General features: G+C 41.5%; 1 protein-coding gene across 1 annotated transcript in view; it reads right to left on the bottom strand.

The window, feature by feature from the left end:
* mpped1 (metallophosphoesterase domain containing 1) overlaps positions 1-11,418 on the bottom strand; it is a 94,386-nt gene extending 82,968 nt beyond the window's left edge. The window contains exons 1-3 of the mRNA XM_085437278.1: positions 11,276-11,418; positions 5,507-5,873; positions 1,471-1,652 (exon numbers count right to left, since the gene is read on the bottom strand). Coding sequence (XP_085293404.1) covers positions 1,471-1,652; positions 5,507-5,685 — 361 coding nt within the window. The 5' untranslated portion in view covers positions 5,686-5,873; positions 11,276-11,418. The remainder of the gene's footprint in view (positions 1-1,470; positions 1,653-5,506; positions 5,874-11,275) is intronic.
* Between the last annotated feature and the right edge of the window lie 5,123 nt (positions 11,419-16,541).

Raw genomic sequence — 16,541 nt, 5'->3', positions numbered from 1 at the left:
AATGGTGAACAAGAGTATTGTACCAATTTGTTTAAAAAGTGCAGACTGTAGTAAATATAGAGCGATGAGACCGATGAGCCATAGAAGTTATGGTGAAGAGTTGTAGAATGTAGGTTAAGGACAGAGCTGACAATCAGGGAGCAGCAGTACGCTTTCAGGCTGAGTATGAGCACTACAGATGCAACGTTTGGTTGAGAAGCATAGAAAAGGAGTTTGAGTTTGTCCATGTGGATCTACAGATTACAGAGTGACACAGAGTGTCAGGAGTGACAGGGAAGGTTCTGCAGGCATTACATCAGGAATCTGAGCCCCTTCTTATTTGCTGACAGATGAGACCAGGCTGGAGTTACCGTGGATGTTTTGAGTCGACATTGTGAGAGTAGGGAGAAAGTGGAGGAGAGCTGGAAGAGGAAGGAAAGTGAGACTGAGGAGGACAGGCGATGCTGCATGGAGTAGAGGTAGTGAAGGTAGATGAGTTTAAATACCAGGGGTCAACAGCCCAAAGCAACAGGCAATGCACAAGTGAAGAAGAGGGTGCAGTGGAGTGGGTGGAGATGAGCGTCAAGAGTGATTTGTGACAGAAGGATAGCAAGAAGAGTGAAAGGAAAGGGATGGCAGCGCAAAGAATGGATCTATGTGGATCCCATGTGTGAAAAGCTGGTGTGCAGTACGAGTTATACTGTTTGGGGTGACCCATCGAGATTCGTTAAGTTAAACAGTATCAGTTATTAAGTTGTATCAGGTCGTTGCTGCGTAATAACATTTTGAGTAAAATGTGGAATATTAAAGGTTGATTCAGGTTCCTGTTTTCTGTGCTGTTGGAGAAACTGTGAAAGAACCAGGCTGGTTCGAAGGGTACGTTCAAACTGTCTGTGCAACCTCTGTAAGAAACCAGAGGAGTGTAACACAAACCAGACTCACTTTGTGCCACATCGCACTATATTGTGGGTTTTGCATGTTTGCCACAAATCACATGTGGGATTCTTGTATATTACAGCGATCAGTTTCCCAAAGCACAGCATACGTTTTAGTTTAATGGTTGTTTTCAGTACAGTCTAAAACTGGCTCAAAGACACTTCATGTTCAGCGCATTGAACGCTCACTTTACTTTATACTTTTACCAAAGTTTTTGTTTTTGGCTTCCTGTTTTCTTGTGACATGTCCGAGAAACTCGAGGTTTTTTATAAGCTGACTCAAATCACTAATCTTTAAATTCAACAAAAAGAAACTCAAATCTATGCAGAAAGGATGCAAACTGCTTTAAAAATGTGTGCGGCAAAAATGGTCAGCAATATTAGGGAAGTTTCTGACTTTGAGTTAATGCTCCAAAAACAAGTGGAAGCTGTTTTTAAAAAGAGAGTTTCATGCATCAGCATTAAAATACTCTCTGAGAACTTTTTAGTTCTTCTTGATTAGGATCAAGATCACAAGGGGGTCACGGAAGACAGCTAAACACATAGAACTGCTAACCTAGCCAGTCGTTGAACTTCTTGACCTCGGAGGGCAGTCCCAGTTCGGTGAAGTCTCCAGCATGGATGAACACATCCCCGTACGGCATCTGGATGGCATCAGTGCGGGAGTGTGTGTCCGAGATGCACACAAAGCGTGTGTAGCCCGGTGGCTTTGGAGTGTCGTGAGGCATTGGGTCAACCCTGAGACAAGAAAAGGAACAGAGGACAAGAAAGCAGGGAGTGAGGATGCGAAACGGGGCCACTGCAGCTTTTGCTGTACTGAAACAATACAGCAGAAGGGACAACAATGCTATACGTAAAGTCTCTGTGGTAAGAGGCTGACAATGAAAAAAGTTAGAATTAGTATCCAACAGAAAATCATCCCCACAGACTGAGGCAGATGGGGAAACAAGAGACAGCACAAAGGAGGAGGGAGAGGCCACAATAAAAGCACGGTACCCACAGAAGCAGAAAAAGAAATGTGCAGAGATAGAAAAAGAATAAAGCACAAATATAGAAAAGAGCAGAGTCCTGTGGGATTTCCAGTGAGTGTGCAGATCCATGGGGTCTCTGGGGGGGAGAAGGAGAGCTGGTGAATAACCATGGCCCACTTAAGTGAGCTTTCCTCCAGGTACCTTAACACCCAGCCCTACTTCCTCCTCCTCCTCCACCCATACCACTAGAGACAGAAAAAGATGAGGCGACGAGGGAAGCAGATACACATGCACATAAGACAACCAGCAAGAAATGAGTCACGAAGTAATAAAATACAAAAGAGGGTTCATAGAAAATATAGCACAACTGATGGGACTGAAATGTAAGATGATGTAAAGTGACTGAGCTCCACAGGATCTCTTCTTCACATGACTGTTCGAAAGACTCTGTGATTTTATATAATAGCCTAAAGTTGAACTAAAGCTCAGAAATAGACTGAGTGACTTAATTGCACAAGCTGCCACAGCTAGAAATTGAACAAGCAGAATTGAGGTCAGTTATAGTCATGCTATAAATAGCCTGATCTAAGGTAGCTAAAGGGGGGTATTAGAGTGTTAATGTGCTGGTTTGACAACATGCTGGGAGGAGGAACCCTTGGACTGAGCAGTTTCTGTCGTATTGTAGCCCTGTTTATAGAACAATGTCTGGATATGCATCAGAAGTTAGTGAGGGGGATTTTTGCCTGTGCAGCTACGCAGAAACACCCAGGTCGGCAGGCCGCAGCTTTATTGATATATACTGAAATACCCGTCATTAAAACTACAAGAGAGGCTGTCAAAGGTTTATGGGAGGAAGAGAGAGACAAAACACACACATTACATAAAGCTTGAATGAGCATGTCACTGAAATAAGTATTTGATCCCCAAGGAAAATGTGATTTGGTACATGATGGAGAAATCACTAGATTTGCATACATTTCAGGAGGGACTCCAAACTTTCCAAGCCCTTTAGGTTTCTTAGATGTTGCTTTACAACTCAAAGACGCAGCTCCTTCCACAGATTTTCTGTCGGACTGAAGTCTGGAGACTGGCTAGACCAGTAGACCTTAAGAGCCATCCACGACCCACCTTCAGTGTTCTGGCTGAGGGAAGGTTCTCGGCCCCTAAATGCAGTGAAGTCGTCCTGTACCCTAATACATATGCCTACCCCCATGTTTGACTGCAGAGAAGGTGTTTGGGTCATGCTCACGTCTCTTCCTCCAAGCAAGGTGGGCTGAGTTGATGCAAAAGAGGAAGATTTTGGTTTGATCGAATCACCCCACCCCCTTTAGTTGCTTCTATAAGTAATATATTAGAGTTTTAGATGTGGCGTTTCAAATCATTTTTAGCCTTGATTTGCCGTTTAATAATGTCAGCTTTTGACATTACTATATAATACTTGATCTGTGTGGTCAAAAAGTAACTGCTATTGTCTTTGAAGCCCCAATGTTAAAAAACAAGAAACCATATCTTGACATTTATAAGCTACATACTCAAGAGTGCCATTTATTGCCACTTACTGCTGCATCTTGAAACAGTGGAAATCACACCTGAATGAAAACTACCATTAAATATAAACAAGGGGAGAAAAAGGGATTCAGAGCTTCAGATTTCACAAGAGCCCCACAGAAACATCCTACATATGTTCAAAACCTGACCACTGACAATTCCTTACAAAGGCGCGATCTGAAGCTTCTTATTTACTTGGTTGGAATTGCAGTTACGCAGCTGTCTGCAACATCCTGCGGTTTGATGCTCTTGTTATGAAAGAAGTGTTCGGTGCACGGCTTCTTAGCTTTAGGAGATTACTTCTAACCTGACCGTGATTCACAACGTAGAACATGTTACAGAGTCTACTCATTTATTGAACAGCTTTAATGATGTAATTTAATACTATAATTAAATGGCACCGCTGGCCAGATATTGAAGTGTAGCAGAAATTCAATTCAGTCTTATTAAAACATTCATATCTTTATGCTTTACTGGATCATCTGTGTCTGAAGACAAAATATGAGTATGAATTATGTGTTTATATTTTGAACTTTTTTAGTTGAAGTTCATAATTAATGTTATTCATATAAATAATCAGCAGTACTGACAGAGACTCCAAATTGCTTTACATTTTAGGGAGAAGGATAAAAAGTGAGCTTATTGTAGAATAAGTTCACATATGCATGGTTTGTTTTTCATGAAGTTATAAATGCATATCATCCTTTTTGGATTCAAAGTAGAAAACTAGCCTACAATCTACAAAGAGACAATCTGGAACTATGTTATAAAAGCCTCCCAGTACAGGCCAATGGGATTTCGTCTCACAGATGACATGACTCTTCTGGCTCCGTGGCTGCTGCCATGTTGATTTTTTGGAGCCAGAAGTGACAATATACTGACTACGTGGTTGAGTGCAACCATCTCAGCCTTGCAAGCGTGGTTATCAAGCTACACTCACTATGCACAGTCACAAAAGCATGCTGATCAATGCTAAGCTACAGACTGATAAAATCCTCAGATTTCACTAACTAAATATCCTTGGATGGGCTGTAGCGACACAGTGGGTGATATCATGTGTCAGATAATAACAATAATAACTTTGAGCAAGCCACAAGTGGCCATTAGAGGAGCTGCAACACCTGCACTGTTTTTGGCATTTCTGCACTGCAGCCTCGCAGGTTGCTGGTTGATCAGTACTAGCTTAGCATAAACTACAAAGACCCTTTGTGGCAGGAATGACTGACTTCCAGTCTGCATCTGCACAGACTCACATTACATATAAAGTGAACACTTGGAAGGCTTTTATTTTTTGCAAAATATTGCGTAATGTAAATAATTTATTTAAACTTTAAATATTGAATTTTATTTTACATTTTAAATAAATAAAATTATTACATTATGTAAAATTCCAGTAACTATTTCTTGCATGTTATTTTAGAGCCTGAACTATAAAACAATTGCAAGAAAATTCAAAAGTAATTTTTTGCAATTTATTCCTTAAAAATGTATTGTGCAATTTATTTTCAGTTTTTCGAGGGAAAAAAGCAAAATAAATCACTCTGCTGATGTGGAAGTCTCAAGTTGGCATTACAACAAATAGCTGTAGCCATGGCAACAGATGAAGAAGCTTCATAAATGCAAAGAAAGGAATGTTATTAATTTACATGCATCGTTCCAGGAGCACACGAGATGCAAACGGTCAAAACAGTTTAAAGATGTAGATTAAAAATCAGTGTCAGGTATCTGAGCAACGGCAGACAGTTTGTATTTATTTGACATTAATCATTTCAAAAGTATTAAAGGTTAATACATTATCATTATTATTATTATTAACCCTATTATTAGTCTCCTGAAAACCCAACAAACAGAGCTCAGTCCAGACATATACTTTATGTGGCAACTGCTGCTGATCAAGAAGTAGCTGCAACACTCAGAACTATAAATCATTATCTCTACATTTCTGTTATACAGTGTGTTAGTGCAATTTAAAAGATAACCAAACAAAGATATCAACAAATGTTTATGAGCTCCAACTCTCAATGACAGCAGGATGCTCCATGATTACCAGCAGCTACATTTCCATCTACTCACATGTGAACGTGAGGCGGCTGGAAGCGTCCCTGGTTGATATTGTAGAAGGTGAAAGCCTGAGTGGGGTTGGTGCTGTACTCATCCACCTCCACAGCAGTCCTGTTGCCTCGCTGTGAATGTGACTGAGCCTGCGACTGCTGCCGCCTTGCGGCCATGATCTCTGACAGGGTGAAGGCCATGATGCTAGGGACCAAAGCAAATGGAGGAGTGCAAAGTTGTAGCTGCTGGTTGTTTTTGCTTTAGGGCAGTGGGTGGATTGTCCCTGCCTTATGAGAGGCTGCTGGGAAATGTCCTGACGAGTTCAAACCCTTGGTGCACACACAGTCCCAGTGACCTGAGGAGACAGCATCACATTCTTCTTCTGCACCTGCAAAGAATGCAAAAGAGCAGAGCTGCAATTTGGCGTATGACGTTGTGGCGTGAATAAGACACGGCGGGACCACGGAGCAACGTTCAGAGTCATCTTTATTTACATCTCACCACACCACAACACCCCCAAACCCCTCAGTCCCCGTGTTTTTAACTAGGCGGGCGTGATTAAGGATGCCGTGCAGGTGCGTCCGCCCTCCCTGCACTGCACCGCAGACCACGCCCCACCACAGACGTATTTGCAGGAGAACCCTTATTTGAATAACTGAAAAAAGAATCATTGCAGTTATCAAATATTTAAACAAAATGTGCCGTGGAACATTAGCACAGCAGCAAACAAGTGTTTGCTATCCAAGGATACTGTGGAATAATGGCACAGTTAGCAGTGACACTGCCTCTTTGTGTCTGTGGGGTCCCAAAAAACTCTCCATGACTAAAGCAGGTGGTGGAACAGGAGTTGGACCTACTGATTTAGACTAGGTTTAAATCACAACGGACCGTTTAATGGGCACAGTGAACAGTACCTGAGCTCAGCTGGCCGGCTACACTGAACTTAAATGGCTCAGAGCAACTGCTGTGTTATACACAATACTGGATACCAACTGCACCTCCTGGCAGGGATAACACTGTCACTAAATACAGACCTGTACTGTGTCTTATGAATATGATTTATTTTATTTTTTAATAGGGTAAAAATAATAACTATTAAAGTAAGATTGCAGTTACCTTAAAATAGACTAAATCACAGTTACACTACAACCATGGATGATAAAAAGCACAATTCTGACACGAGGCACGCACAAACATCACAGCAGTGTCTACATGTAAAGGTTTAAGTATATCTGTTAGCCTAGGTTATAAAGAACGAACTGAATTACCCAGTTCAGTGAGAAGCTAAATGACAAACGTGTGTTTGGGCACAAATGTGTGTTCTAAATTAAATTAAAAATGCTCTTTAGGTTTTTCGTGTGCTACATTGTTCTTTTCATTCGAGTTTTTCTTTTCAACAATGAAGTGAACTGATCATTTCCTTTCACTGCCCATCCCTGACGTGTGAGACCTCCCTGTGTGTGTCGCCCATTAAAGCTCAGATTTAACTCTGCAGCTCATTTTTCAGAGGCTCTGACGACTGCTGGGAGAGCGCAGAGCCGCTGAGAGGTGCTGAGATGACGGAGACGCTGGAAGACGGAGGTGATAATTTGGGGACAGGCTGCTTTGGCAGAGTCCGTCTGGACTGCCGCACGATGTCGGCGTGCCATCTCGATTCCTCATTCGCTGACGCGACAGATACACACTTCACACCCCGGTTGTTTGTCACGGGCAAATCCCAGCATGGTGGTCGGTGGATGTGTTTCAGGAGTGTGTGCAGCACATGTGCGCATTCGCAGGTTGATGTGTATGAAGGCCTGCGCATGCATATTTTAATGTGCTTCTGTTGTTATAAATGTGACAGTGACAATCCCTCACACTGCTAGTGTCAGACAGGAATGTATTAGCAGATGCTGAGACTGTAACACACTGGGCTCAGACGCAGCTGTCGAAATCACGTAGTCGACGACTGAATATACAGCTAACATCAGCCTGTGCTCGCCCTCCGCCCTTATTTTACTCGTTTTCGATTCTGTCTAAAGAAAAGGGTTTAATCCATTGCTAATAAATAATAAATAAATAATATGATCGATCGATTAAGGGATTTAAGCAACCCGTGGTGATCTAGGTGAACTCTTGCAGTTGTGAAAATAACTGCATTTCCTAAATCTTTCCAGAAAGACGGATCAGGATTTATTTCACTGCTAAGCACTACGTGGTGGAGAGTAAATATTAACACAAGTTGTGATTTATTTGAGACCAAATCAAATAATTTTGGTGTCGAAATCTAACCAAACAGAGGCTGAGTGTTATAAGTCACAGGATACAGGCCTGGATTGGATTTCTCTGCCAAAGGTCAACTATGATGCTCTTATACCACGTCACCTCCTCTAAAGATCTCTTACGACCTGATGGGGGCGCTACACCAGCTAGTCTGCAGCCAAATACAGCATATTGATTCCACATGTTGCGTTGAGCCCTGAACTGAACAGCGACATAATTCTCCAGCTTGAGCAGATTGACAGGTTACAGCTCTTTAATACAAAGTGTGCATGACTTCCAAGTGAGTCCATGTAAGAATATTGCAGGTAAGCAGGTGTCATGTGTGTTTTCTCTGCATTTTCTACACAGGCTGCACCTCATCCAAGCCGAGGGACTACTTCCAGTACTGAAACCTGTCTGTAGTGTGCTACCTGTCAGAAAAAATCACCTTCAATCTCCTGACCTAATTTACCCCATGTTTTCTATTTTTGCATATGTTATTTGAAAGTAATTTGCAGTCGACCTATTGCACTGTTCAGACACAAGGATGTGTTGGGATTGGCTGCTTTTAACCAGCAATTCATTCATTACTTTAAGATATTATTACCAGTGTCACTGAATCATATTATGGTAATAAATGCCACCATTATCTCAATATTATGGCTCAACCTTAGCTGCTATTATTTGATGTTGGTGCTATCAGCAGCTCAGTAATCTCTGAAATGTAGGGTGGTTTCTGAACGCTGAAACAAAACTATATCTGACACATAGCTTAACAAATTCATTTTGCTTTTCATTTAAATATGAAAGCGTGTTAGAAGAAGCATCTGTACCTACACTGGAAATGTTGGCCCACAGTGGGTTCGTACGTGCTCCGCTGAATGCACAATCACAGTAGTTGAGGGCATTCACACTGAAATTAAAAGAGTGTAAGGCGCTGAAATGGTGCGCGCCTGCTGGTATCAGTGTGACGAGTAATTGAGCTATGACAGAGACGGGACTGTACAGCTCTGGAAAGCTATCGTAAGGAAAGAACGTTGTCTTTTACTCAGACAGTTTTCCAATTACAAAGTAATTTACCAGGAAGGTGAGCTTACATGCACCTATTTGCATTCGGTATGACATGCTCTGCTGCATGAAAACCTCAACGTTTTTGGTTTAGTTTCTTTTAAACGGGACTTTTGGTTTCATTAAATGAATAAAATGGCTGAGTTTGTTCACACAGCACTAAATTCAATCTGAGCGCAGGCTTAAACATTTACATGCCAGTGAGACAGCCGTATTGATTAAAATTAATGTACATCTGTTCCATCAGACATCCGCGAGACTGACAACATGTTGGAGACAACTTCTGTGTGGACAGCCTGTTTGTCTCTGAAAATGTTTCTCATAGAGTCTCGTCCTTTGTTATTTTAAAGCGAGTGTTTCTGCCACCGGAAAATCCTCTTTTCTTCCGCTGCATTTTACCAGCTCCCAGCAACATTTAACTTATGTGTGAAAAAGGTGGATGTCTGATGGAAACATGCTAACATCAACATACAAGCATATCTAGGAAAGCAGGAAAGCAATAAAAGCAGTCTTCACTCCACTGTTGCAGTATTGTTCTGTTTTAGCCTGAATGTGTGTCCCTGTTTTTATGGGTGTACAGAAAACCATCAGTGGATTACTGTCACTTTAAGAAATAATGGGTGCCATTTTTTCACGATTTCTAATTGTGTACATTTATGTTGTCTTTTGCTTCATTGTGCTGAATTTTAACAGACTAGCTCCTGTAAATTTCACAGAGATCATATCCGCCACCTCTCTCTGTAATGTCCAATTCAAAATCTTGTTTAAAACATTCCAAAATAAAAGCTGTAAATGAATTTCATGAATTCCTTAAATAATTCTAAGTTTAAATTGATTTGCTTATGCGTACTTTACCTCAGGAGCATTACCCCAAAATGTATCTGTGCTTTAAAGTGTACTGAACCTCATGTGAGTGTAATGCTGTTTTTCAGCACACACTGCAGAGAAGAAACCGGTCACACAGCCTAACAAAGGAACTCCTGTATTTTGTAAGATGGGGGGTCAAGAAAGAAGAAGGACTCGTGCACACTCGAGCCCACACAATCTGTTTTACACGTTCACAAGTTTTCACTCACAGACTCTGTCCAAACAGAAAAAAACATTTCCTGCAGCCAAAACTCATTAGCTCGTGATTTTTGTGTTCTCTGCAAAAGTGCCTTTAGATCATCTGAGTTATGACAACGTCGTCTGATTAAAAATGGGGGTCAAGACTTCTGGTGACAAGACTAATACTGTCTGCAGTGAAGATCACAGTTTACAGGAATAATTAAGATGCAAAAAATTGATGAGTTGACTGTGAAAATAGATACAAGTGCTATTTACTATTTTTCTGGCTCAATTTGTTTGTCATTGTTTGAATTCATAACAGAATTACAATGCTTTTATTATCTCCACTGTATGGGCCCTTAGTCTATTTGGTAATTGGAGAGAAGAGAAGAGAAGAGAAGAGAAGAGAAGAGAAGAGAAGAGAAGAGAAGAGAAGAGAAGAGAAGAGAAGAGAAGAGAAGAGAAGCCCTGCAGCGCTCACACGGATCCATCAGTGTTCACTAGTGTAAGTGGAGCGGCTGATAAATGCAGAAACGTCTGATTGATGCGCTCTCCTCATGGGGACATTGTCATATTTAACAGCGACCGTCACATTAGACCGTGTGCCGATCCTCCCTGCTTATTCGCCCGTTTCCTGCTACGTATGGACACACAGAGAAAATTAAAGTGCATCTGAGTGTGTCGTTGAATTACAGTTATCTGTTTTACGCGTAGCCTGGAGATAGTCTTGGTCTGATTTGGAGTCACGGCTCTGTGAAATTTGGTGACGGCTGAAAGAAATTTCCTATCCAAGGCTGAAAAATACAAGAGAATAACATCCACAAAGATTTCTGTGCCGATTAACTTCTCTTTTAATGCGGCGTTTTTCACCTTTAATTCGCTCCTGCTCACTTTGTCTCAGCAAAGCGTTTTGCAGGCAGAAACTTTAATTAGAAATCAGGTGAAAAGTTCAAAGTGCGTCTGTGATTATCGCCCTCGTGCGCGTTTTGCAGAGGTGTCCGTGCACTCACACCGAGTAACTGACTTCTAATGAAACTTTTCAGCCGTTTGGTCCACAGGCTGCACCAGCTGTCTGCTTCTCACACGTGGAGCCTGGAAGCTCCGCTATCAGCCTTCTTTTCAGTCTGAACTGCCCTTTGGATGCGGTGCTGTGGTGAAGTATGAACGACTATAAGAGCGTTCCGGTGAGCTCCGCTGGAAAACGCGACATCTGGGGACGTATACATATATATATATATATATATATATATATATATATATATATATATATATATATAAAGCTCTCTGCAACCGAAGCCGGGTGAGTGGAAATGTTGGCATCAGGGCTGAGATTAACCCGAGAATATGCCGCGGTATGCGGGTTCGGGGCAAATCTCTGCTCCGCTGTCTCATGCATTGTAAACAGAGCTGTAAAATAAATAGGAGTCTACCTACCAGCTTCAGTCGCAGTGAGGCTGCTCAGTGTTGGATGGTGTGGAGAGAGGAGTGTCTGCGCTGCCACAGAGACGCGCTGGTCAGTTTGAATGCGTACCCCGTGGTGCACCGGCACAGCGTCGTAGGCACAGCCTCTCTCTCTCTCTCTCTCTGCCTCTCTCTCTCGCCCTCTCAGTCCGGCCCACTGTGTTTCACCGGTGAGCGGTACAACGAGGAGGAGCAGAGCAGGGAGGGAGGGAGGACCGAGAGCAGCTGCGTGCGGCACCACTGGACTCATTCCCGGTCAGAAAACCCGAGGAAGCAGTTCGGTGCAGTTTTACTTATACAGGACCAAACCACAACAACAGTTTCCTCAACGCACTTTATATTGTAAAGCAAAGACCCTACAATAATACAATAATATGACCGCTTGACTACACGGGGACCACACGGCCCGTGTCCATCCGTTTGACGGTGAATGTTTCTGTTCAACATGACTGTTTCATTCACTAAATCGGTTCATGTGCTGAAACAGCAAACGGACATTTCTTTTCTTATTTCCCCTGCGGCTGTAAAACGATCAGAAAGCAGCATTCAGTCGCTCTTTTTAATTTCAGAAAGCGACTGCAGCTCTGTGACATTTACAGTAAATATAAAATAAAGCTCTAATCCGGGTTAGTTTATTTATTTTTTGTCAGTTTACATTTCTAATAATTATTCAGCAACAATAAATTTGGCTTGATAGGCTCATTTGTTATCAAACGTTAGACGTGATAGTCCAGTCATAATGGTTATTGTCAAGTTAATTTCTCATCTATTTACATATCTCATTAACCTGGAGGTGCAGTGGTTAGCTCTGCTGTCTTACAACTAGAAGGTTGCGAGCTTTAACCCTGGCTGTATGTTCTGTGCGAGTCTAAGCAGTGTTGATGGATTAGCAGCCCGTCTAGGGTGAACCCTCTCCTCACCCAAAGAGCGCTGTGGAAGGCTTTACCCTCATTTGACCCTAACTTGAATAAGCAGTTAAGAAAATAGAAATCATGGATCAAAACTGTAAAAAAATGTCAAAAAGAACAAAGTTAATTGTCAAGTTTTTGGGTTTGGATTCTTGTTTATTATACAAGCCAACATTTGTGAAACAAGCGCGACAGTAAAACTGTGTGAAACCACAACACAACCTCAGTCTGAACATGTTGGCAGGATTTCACTTTCTATCAAATGCTGTGGTTTGCATACTGACACTTTACTTCTTCAGCTGAACAGTTTGAACTACTTTATAGAAGTTTGTAAGTAAACATACTAAAGTACTGCAATAAAGCGCAGATTTATGCTACTTGCACTTTAGCACCTTTAGGTCAATTCATACAATATTCTGCTTCTACTCCAGATTTCAGGAGGGGAGATACTTTTCACTTCACTGTCTGAAGCTGTTTAGTTACTGGCTACTTTATAAACTGGGATTTTTATACATAAAAATTAGATTATACAAACATAGCTGACATATCAATTAAGTGATCAATCGACCATAATGTTAACTGATAGATAATTTAATGTGGAAACATTTCTCACTATTTCTCTTATTATTTACAAACCAAATGAAAATAATCATTAGTGCCAGTTGAGTACAACTGGCACTAATGATTATTACTGGATGAAAAAACTGGGTGATAAAAATGAGCTCCACCTCTATCGATGAATACTAATAATCCAGTGATAGAATTTATGCTCCGTTTATTGTTGTTCTTTCAAAAATTCTATTTGTTTTGGTGGCAATTGCCAGATAAATACAACTACAGCAAAGAAGGAATCACAATTACACATAACACGCATAAACAAAGTCCTTCATAATAACAGCAACAACCCATTGCAATAGCATGAAAGCAACACAAGAAACATCAGAAAGTTTAACCTGGTGTGATCCTGACCTCTGTCCAGACTGCATCCATTCAAATTTACCAAAGAGAGGCTGTGATACATCGCATCGTTGTACCGTGTCGTCGGTGACCTGCAATCTCTCTGGATATATTTATCATCTTATTAAGTTTGTTCTTATTAAATACAGATAAAAAGATCCCAGGCAACAGAGAAACAAAAGGAAAAAATGCCACCAGCTCACTGTCTCCAGTTTTTGATACATACATATCTTAACATGCATATCTTGACATGGGATGCAGTAAGTCCTTAAACAATTGAGGAAATGGAACAAGTGGAAGGTAAAACAAGAAGATGCACGCCTAAAAGGCGATCTACAGCATATCCGAAAGAGGACCTGAGAGATGCATCTGAGCCTTCGGTTGATGCAGCCTCATCAGAAATGCGCTCAGGTGGCTATCAAGAAGCTACTCTGAAGGAACTGAAAGACGGCGGCACGGCTGATGTGTGCCAAATTACACAAGACCTGGACTGAAAATCAGAGCTGCCACAGAGTGTTAATCCAAATTTGATATTTGAAAACACAATGGAGGCTCTTTCATGGTTTGGGGCTGCACAAAACAGTCATATCAAAATGTTACAAATGTTGAAAACCAACATATAATGCTTAATGAGAGCTGCACCGAGTCATTTATCCACTGGTTACAGATATAAACGATGTCTGCATGATCTGATATTAAAATAAATGTACATATTGTACCCACGAGCAGGATCAGGACTATATCGCTGCCACTGTTTGCAGCTATTCAACAAACACAAGATGTATTTTCTTCAAGACCACAGATGTTTTTAGTGCGTGTCCTTTTCTCCATGTGTGGCTTTCAGCACATGCGATGCTCAGATTGTCACCATAGAATCCCGCCCCTTCTCACTCACCATGTGTTTATACACCACTCTGCATTTAATTATGAGTTATTATTATTCTCTGGCTCTCTTCCACAGCGTGTCTTTTGTCTTGTGTCTCTCCACTCAGCCCCAGCCGGTCACGGCAAATGGCTGCACATCGTTGAGCCTGGTTCTTCCTGTTAAAAGGGAGTTTTTCCTTCCCACTGTCACCAAAGTGCTTGCTCACAGGGGTCATATGATTGTTGGGGTTTTCTCTGTATTATTTTAGGATCTTTACCTTACATTATTAAGTGTCTTTGGGTGACTGTTGTTGTGATTTGGAGCTATATAAATAAACTGAATAGAATTGAATAGATTTTTGAGCCCTGATCCAAAAGGTAACTGCAACCAGAGCACTGTAGACACTTAAAACAGACTTCCAGTGATGCAGAATAAATGAGCAATATTTGTCTGTTCATAGTTTTTAATGAGGAAGGAGGATTCGGTATCAGACGCAAATTATTTTTCAACCATGCTTGGAAGACACCTTTAAAGGAATCTGCAGACAAATGTGTTTGAAGAACTTCAAGCTGTGACAGTTACACTCTGCCCTGTGCTGTGGTAGTTTGTTAGAAAACAAATTAAAAGAAATGCTGTACAATAAATGTTAAAATCAGAAGATAATTCATGCAAAAGGAGCTGACACTCTTAGTGTGGTGGCCCTGATCCCTTTGGGCCATGACTATGACAGCGTGCCTTGCAGCAATAAAATGCATCTCTGTAGCAGATCTCTGCAGGTAAAGTGTTTCACTTCCTTCAGCCTGTGACCTGTTTCCTTGTTCATTACAATGTATGTTATTAATGTATAAAGCAAAGCAAGCAAAGGCTTGTAAAATCTTCATCATTTCTGCTGAAAGGAGAACTTCATCATTTATTGGCTGTGTGAGGGATAATCAGTCAAATTACAGCATTACAGCACATCCCCACCTCTGCTCCTGTTTATCCTCAGGTAATTGGACTGGGATTTAGGCCAGTAATGAGCTGAACAAACAGAGCGCAATCCAGAACTCAAATATATGCCCAGGGTGGAAGCTTCCAGAGTAACAGGCTGAAGTGAGTGCACCATCTGGTGGACACTTCACTCAGACACAAAGCAAGTACAAAAAACATCAGTTGAATAAAAAACACCAGTAGCGCTCCACCCTCTCACACCGGACCAACAAAATTACAGTTACTCAGAATAACCTCAGTTTCGGGCTTTTGTATCTTCATCTCTTGAGTGTATCCTTTGACGATGACACAGCTTCCTCCTCGAGAGTCCATCCATTCGCTTCCGCTTATCCTTTTCAGGGTCGCGGGGGGCGCTGGAGCCTATCCCAGCTGTCATAGGGCGAGAGGCGGGGTACACCCTGGACAGGTCGCCAGTCTGTCGCAAGGCTAACACACAGGGACAAACAACCATTCGCACTCACATTCATACCTAGTGACAATTTGGGTTATCCAATTAACCTATCCCCACAAGCTGCATGTCTTTGGACGGTGGGAGGAAGCCGGCCCCGGAGGGAATGTTGACACACACTCCTCGAGAGTGTTGAACACAAATCTTTGGTGCTATGCAGCAAAATTACAAAAAGCAAAATGTGTTGTTTTCTAAGTAGTAACGGACTTCAGTACTGCTCACACACCTGGACTAAAGAAGCTTCTCGGACAAGAGGTGAAACGTCTTCAAGAAACCTGAAGAAGTCCAGACGCTTTTCTTCTGTTAAGACTACGATTGATGACTGAGAACCACAGACATACTTTACACTCAGTTCTTTCAATACTGCGGTAAAATCACCAAATTGGAGATGAGACACTTCATTTCTGGCTGATTTTGCTGAAGTAGAGCCTGAAGAAATAGAAAATATGGTTCAAATTCTTACAGTGTTGGCTGCATATATATTAAAAGTTCAGTATCTGGTTTATGCAGTGTACACTATATTATGCACATAATAGGAAAATAAATAGAATAAAGTTGCATTTTTGCAGATTTATAACATACCTTATATGCACCCAATAAATGTGTAATTTGACCAAGTGATCACATTTTCCTAAGCAATCGGTCCGTGTTCTGTCTTTATCACTTCATAGCCAGTGAACTTTCAGAAGAGCAAATGACTGAGGAAGGGAGACAAGACAGCGAAGGGAGAGTAATCTCAGCATCTGGCACGGTCGCATTTGCCTGCAGATGCTGGCAGCTGATTGGACGTCCTGGAAAGATCACGTAGGAAATATCAGATCGGCCTGTCAAATATGATTAATTACTAACAGCAGAGAAGCTCAGCAGTTACAGTGATATTATAAACAGGCAGTGAACTCAAACATTAAAGTAGACCGCTGCTGCCAGTCAGGTACAGGCCACTCAAATTAGCAATATATTAACATGTATATCACATATAATAGATTTGATATAATTACAGTGATTGTTCTTAAAATGGAAGAAACTGAAGGAAAAAAAATCACCATTGATTTATCACGAGGAGGTGATACG

This window comes from Copadichromis virginalis, linkage group LG17, assembly GCF_057382275.1.
Source record: "Copadichromis virginalis isolate Kocher_CV1m ecotype Utaka linkage group LG17, C_Virginalis_male_GT1.1, whole genome shotgun sequence".
Taxonomy (NCBI): Eukaryota; Metazoa; Chordata; class Actinopteri; order Cichliformes; family Cichlidae; genus Copadichromis; species Copadichromis virginalis.
The sequence above is the reverse complement of the archived record's forward strand: the minus strand, read 5'-3'. Positions and strand labels throughout refer to the sequence as shown.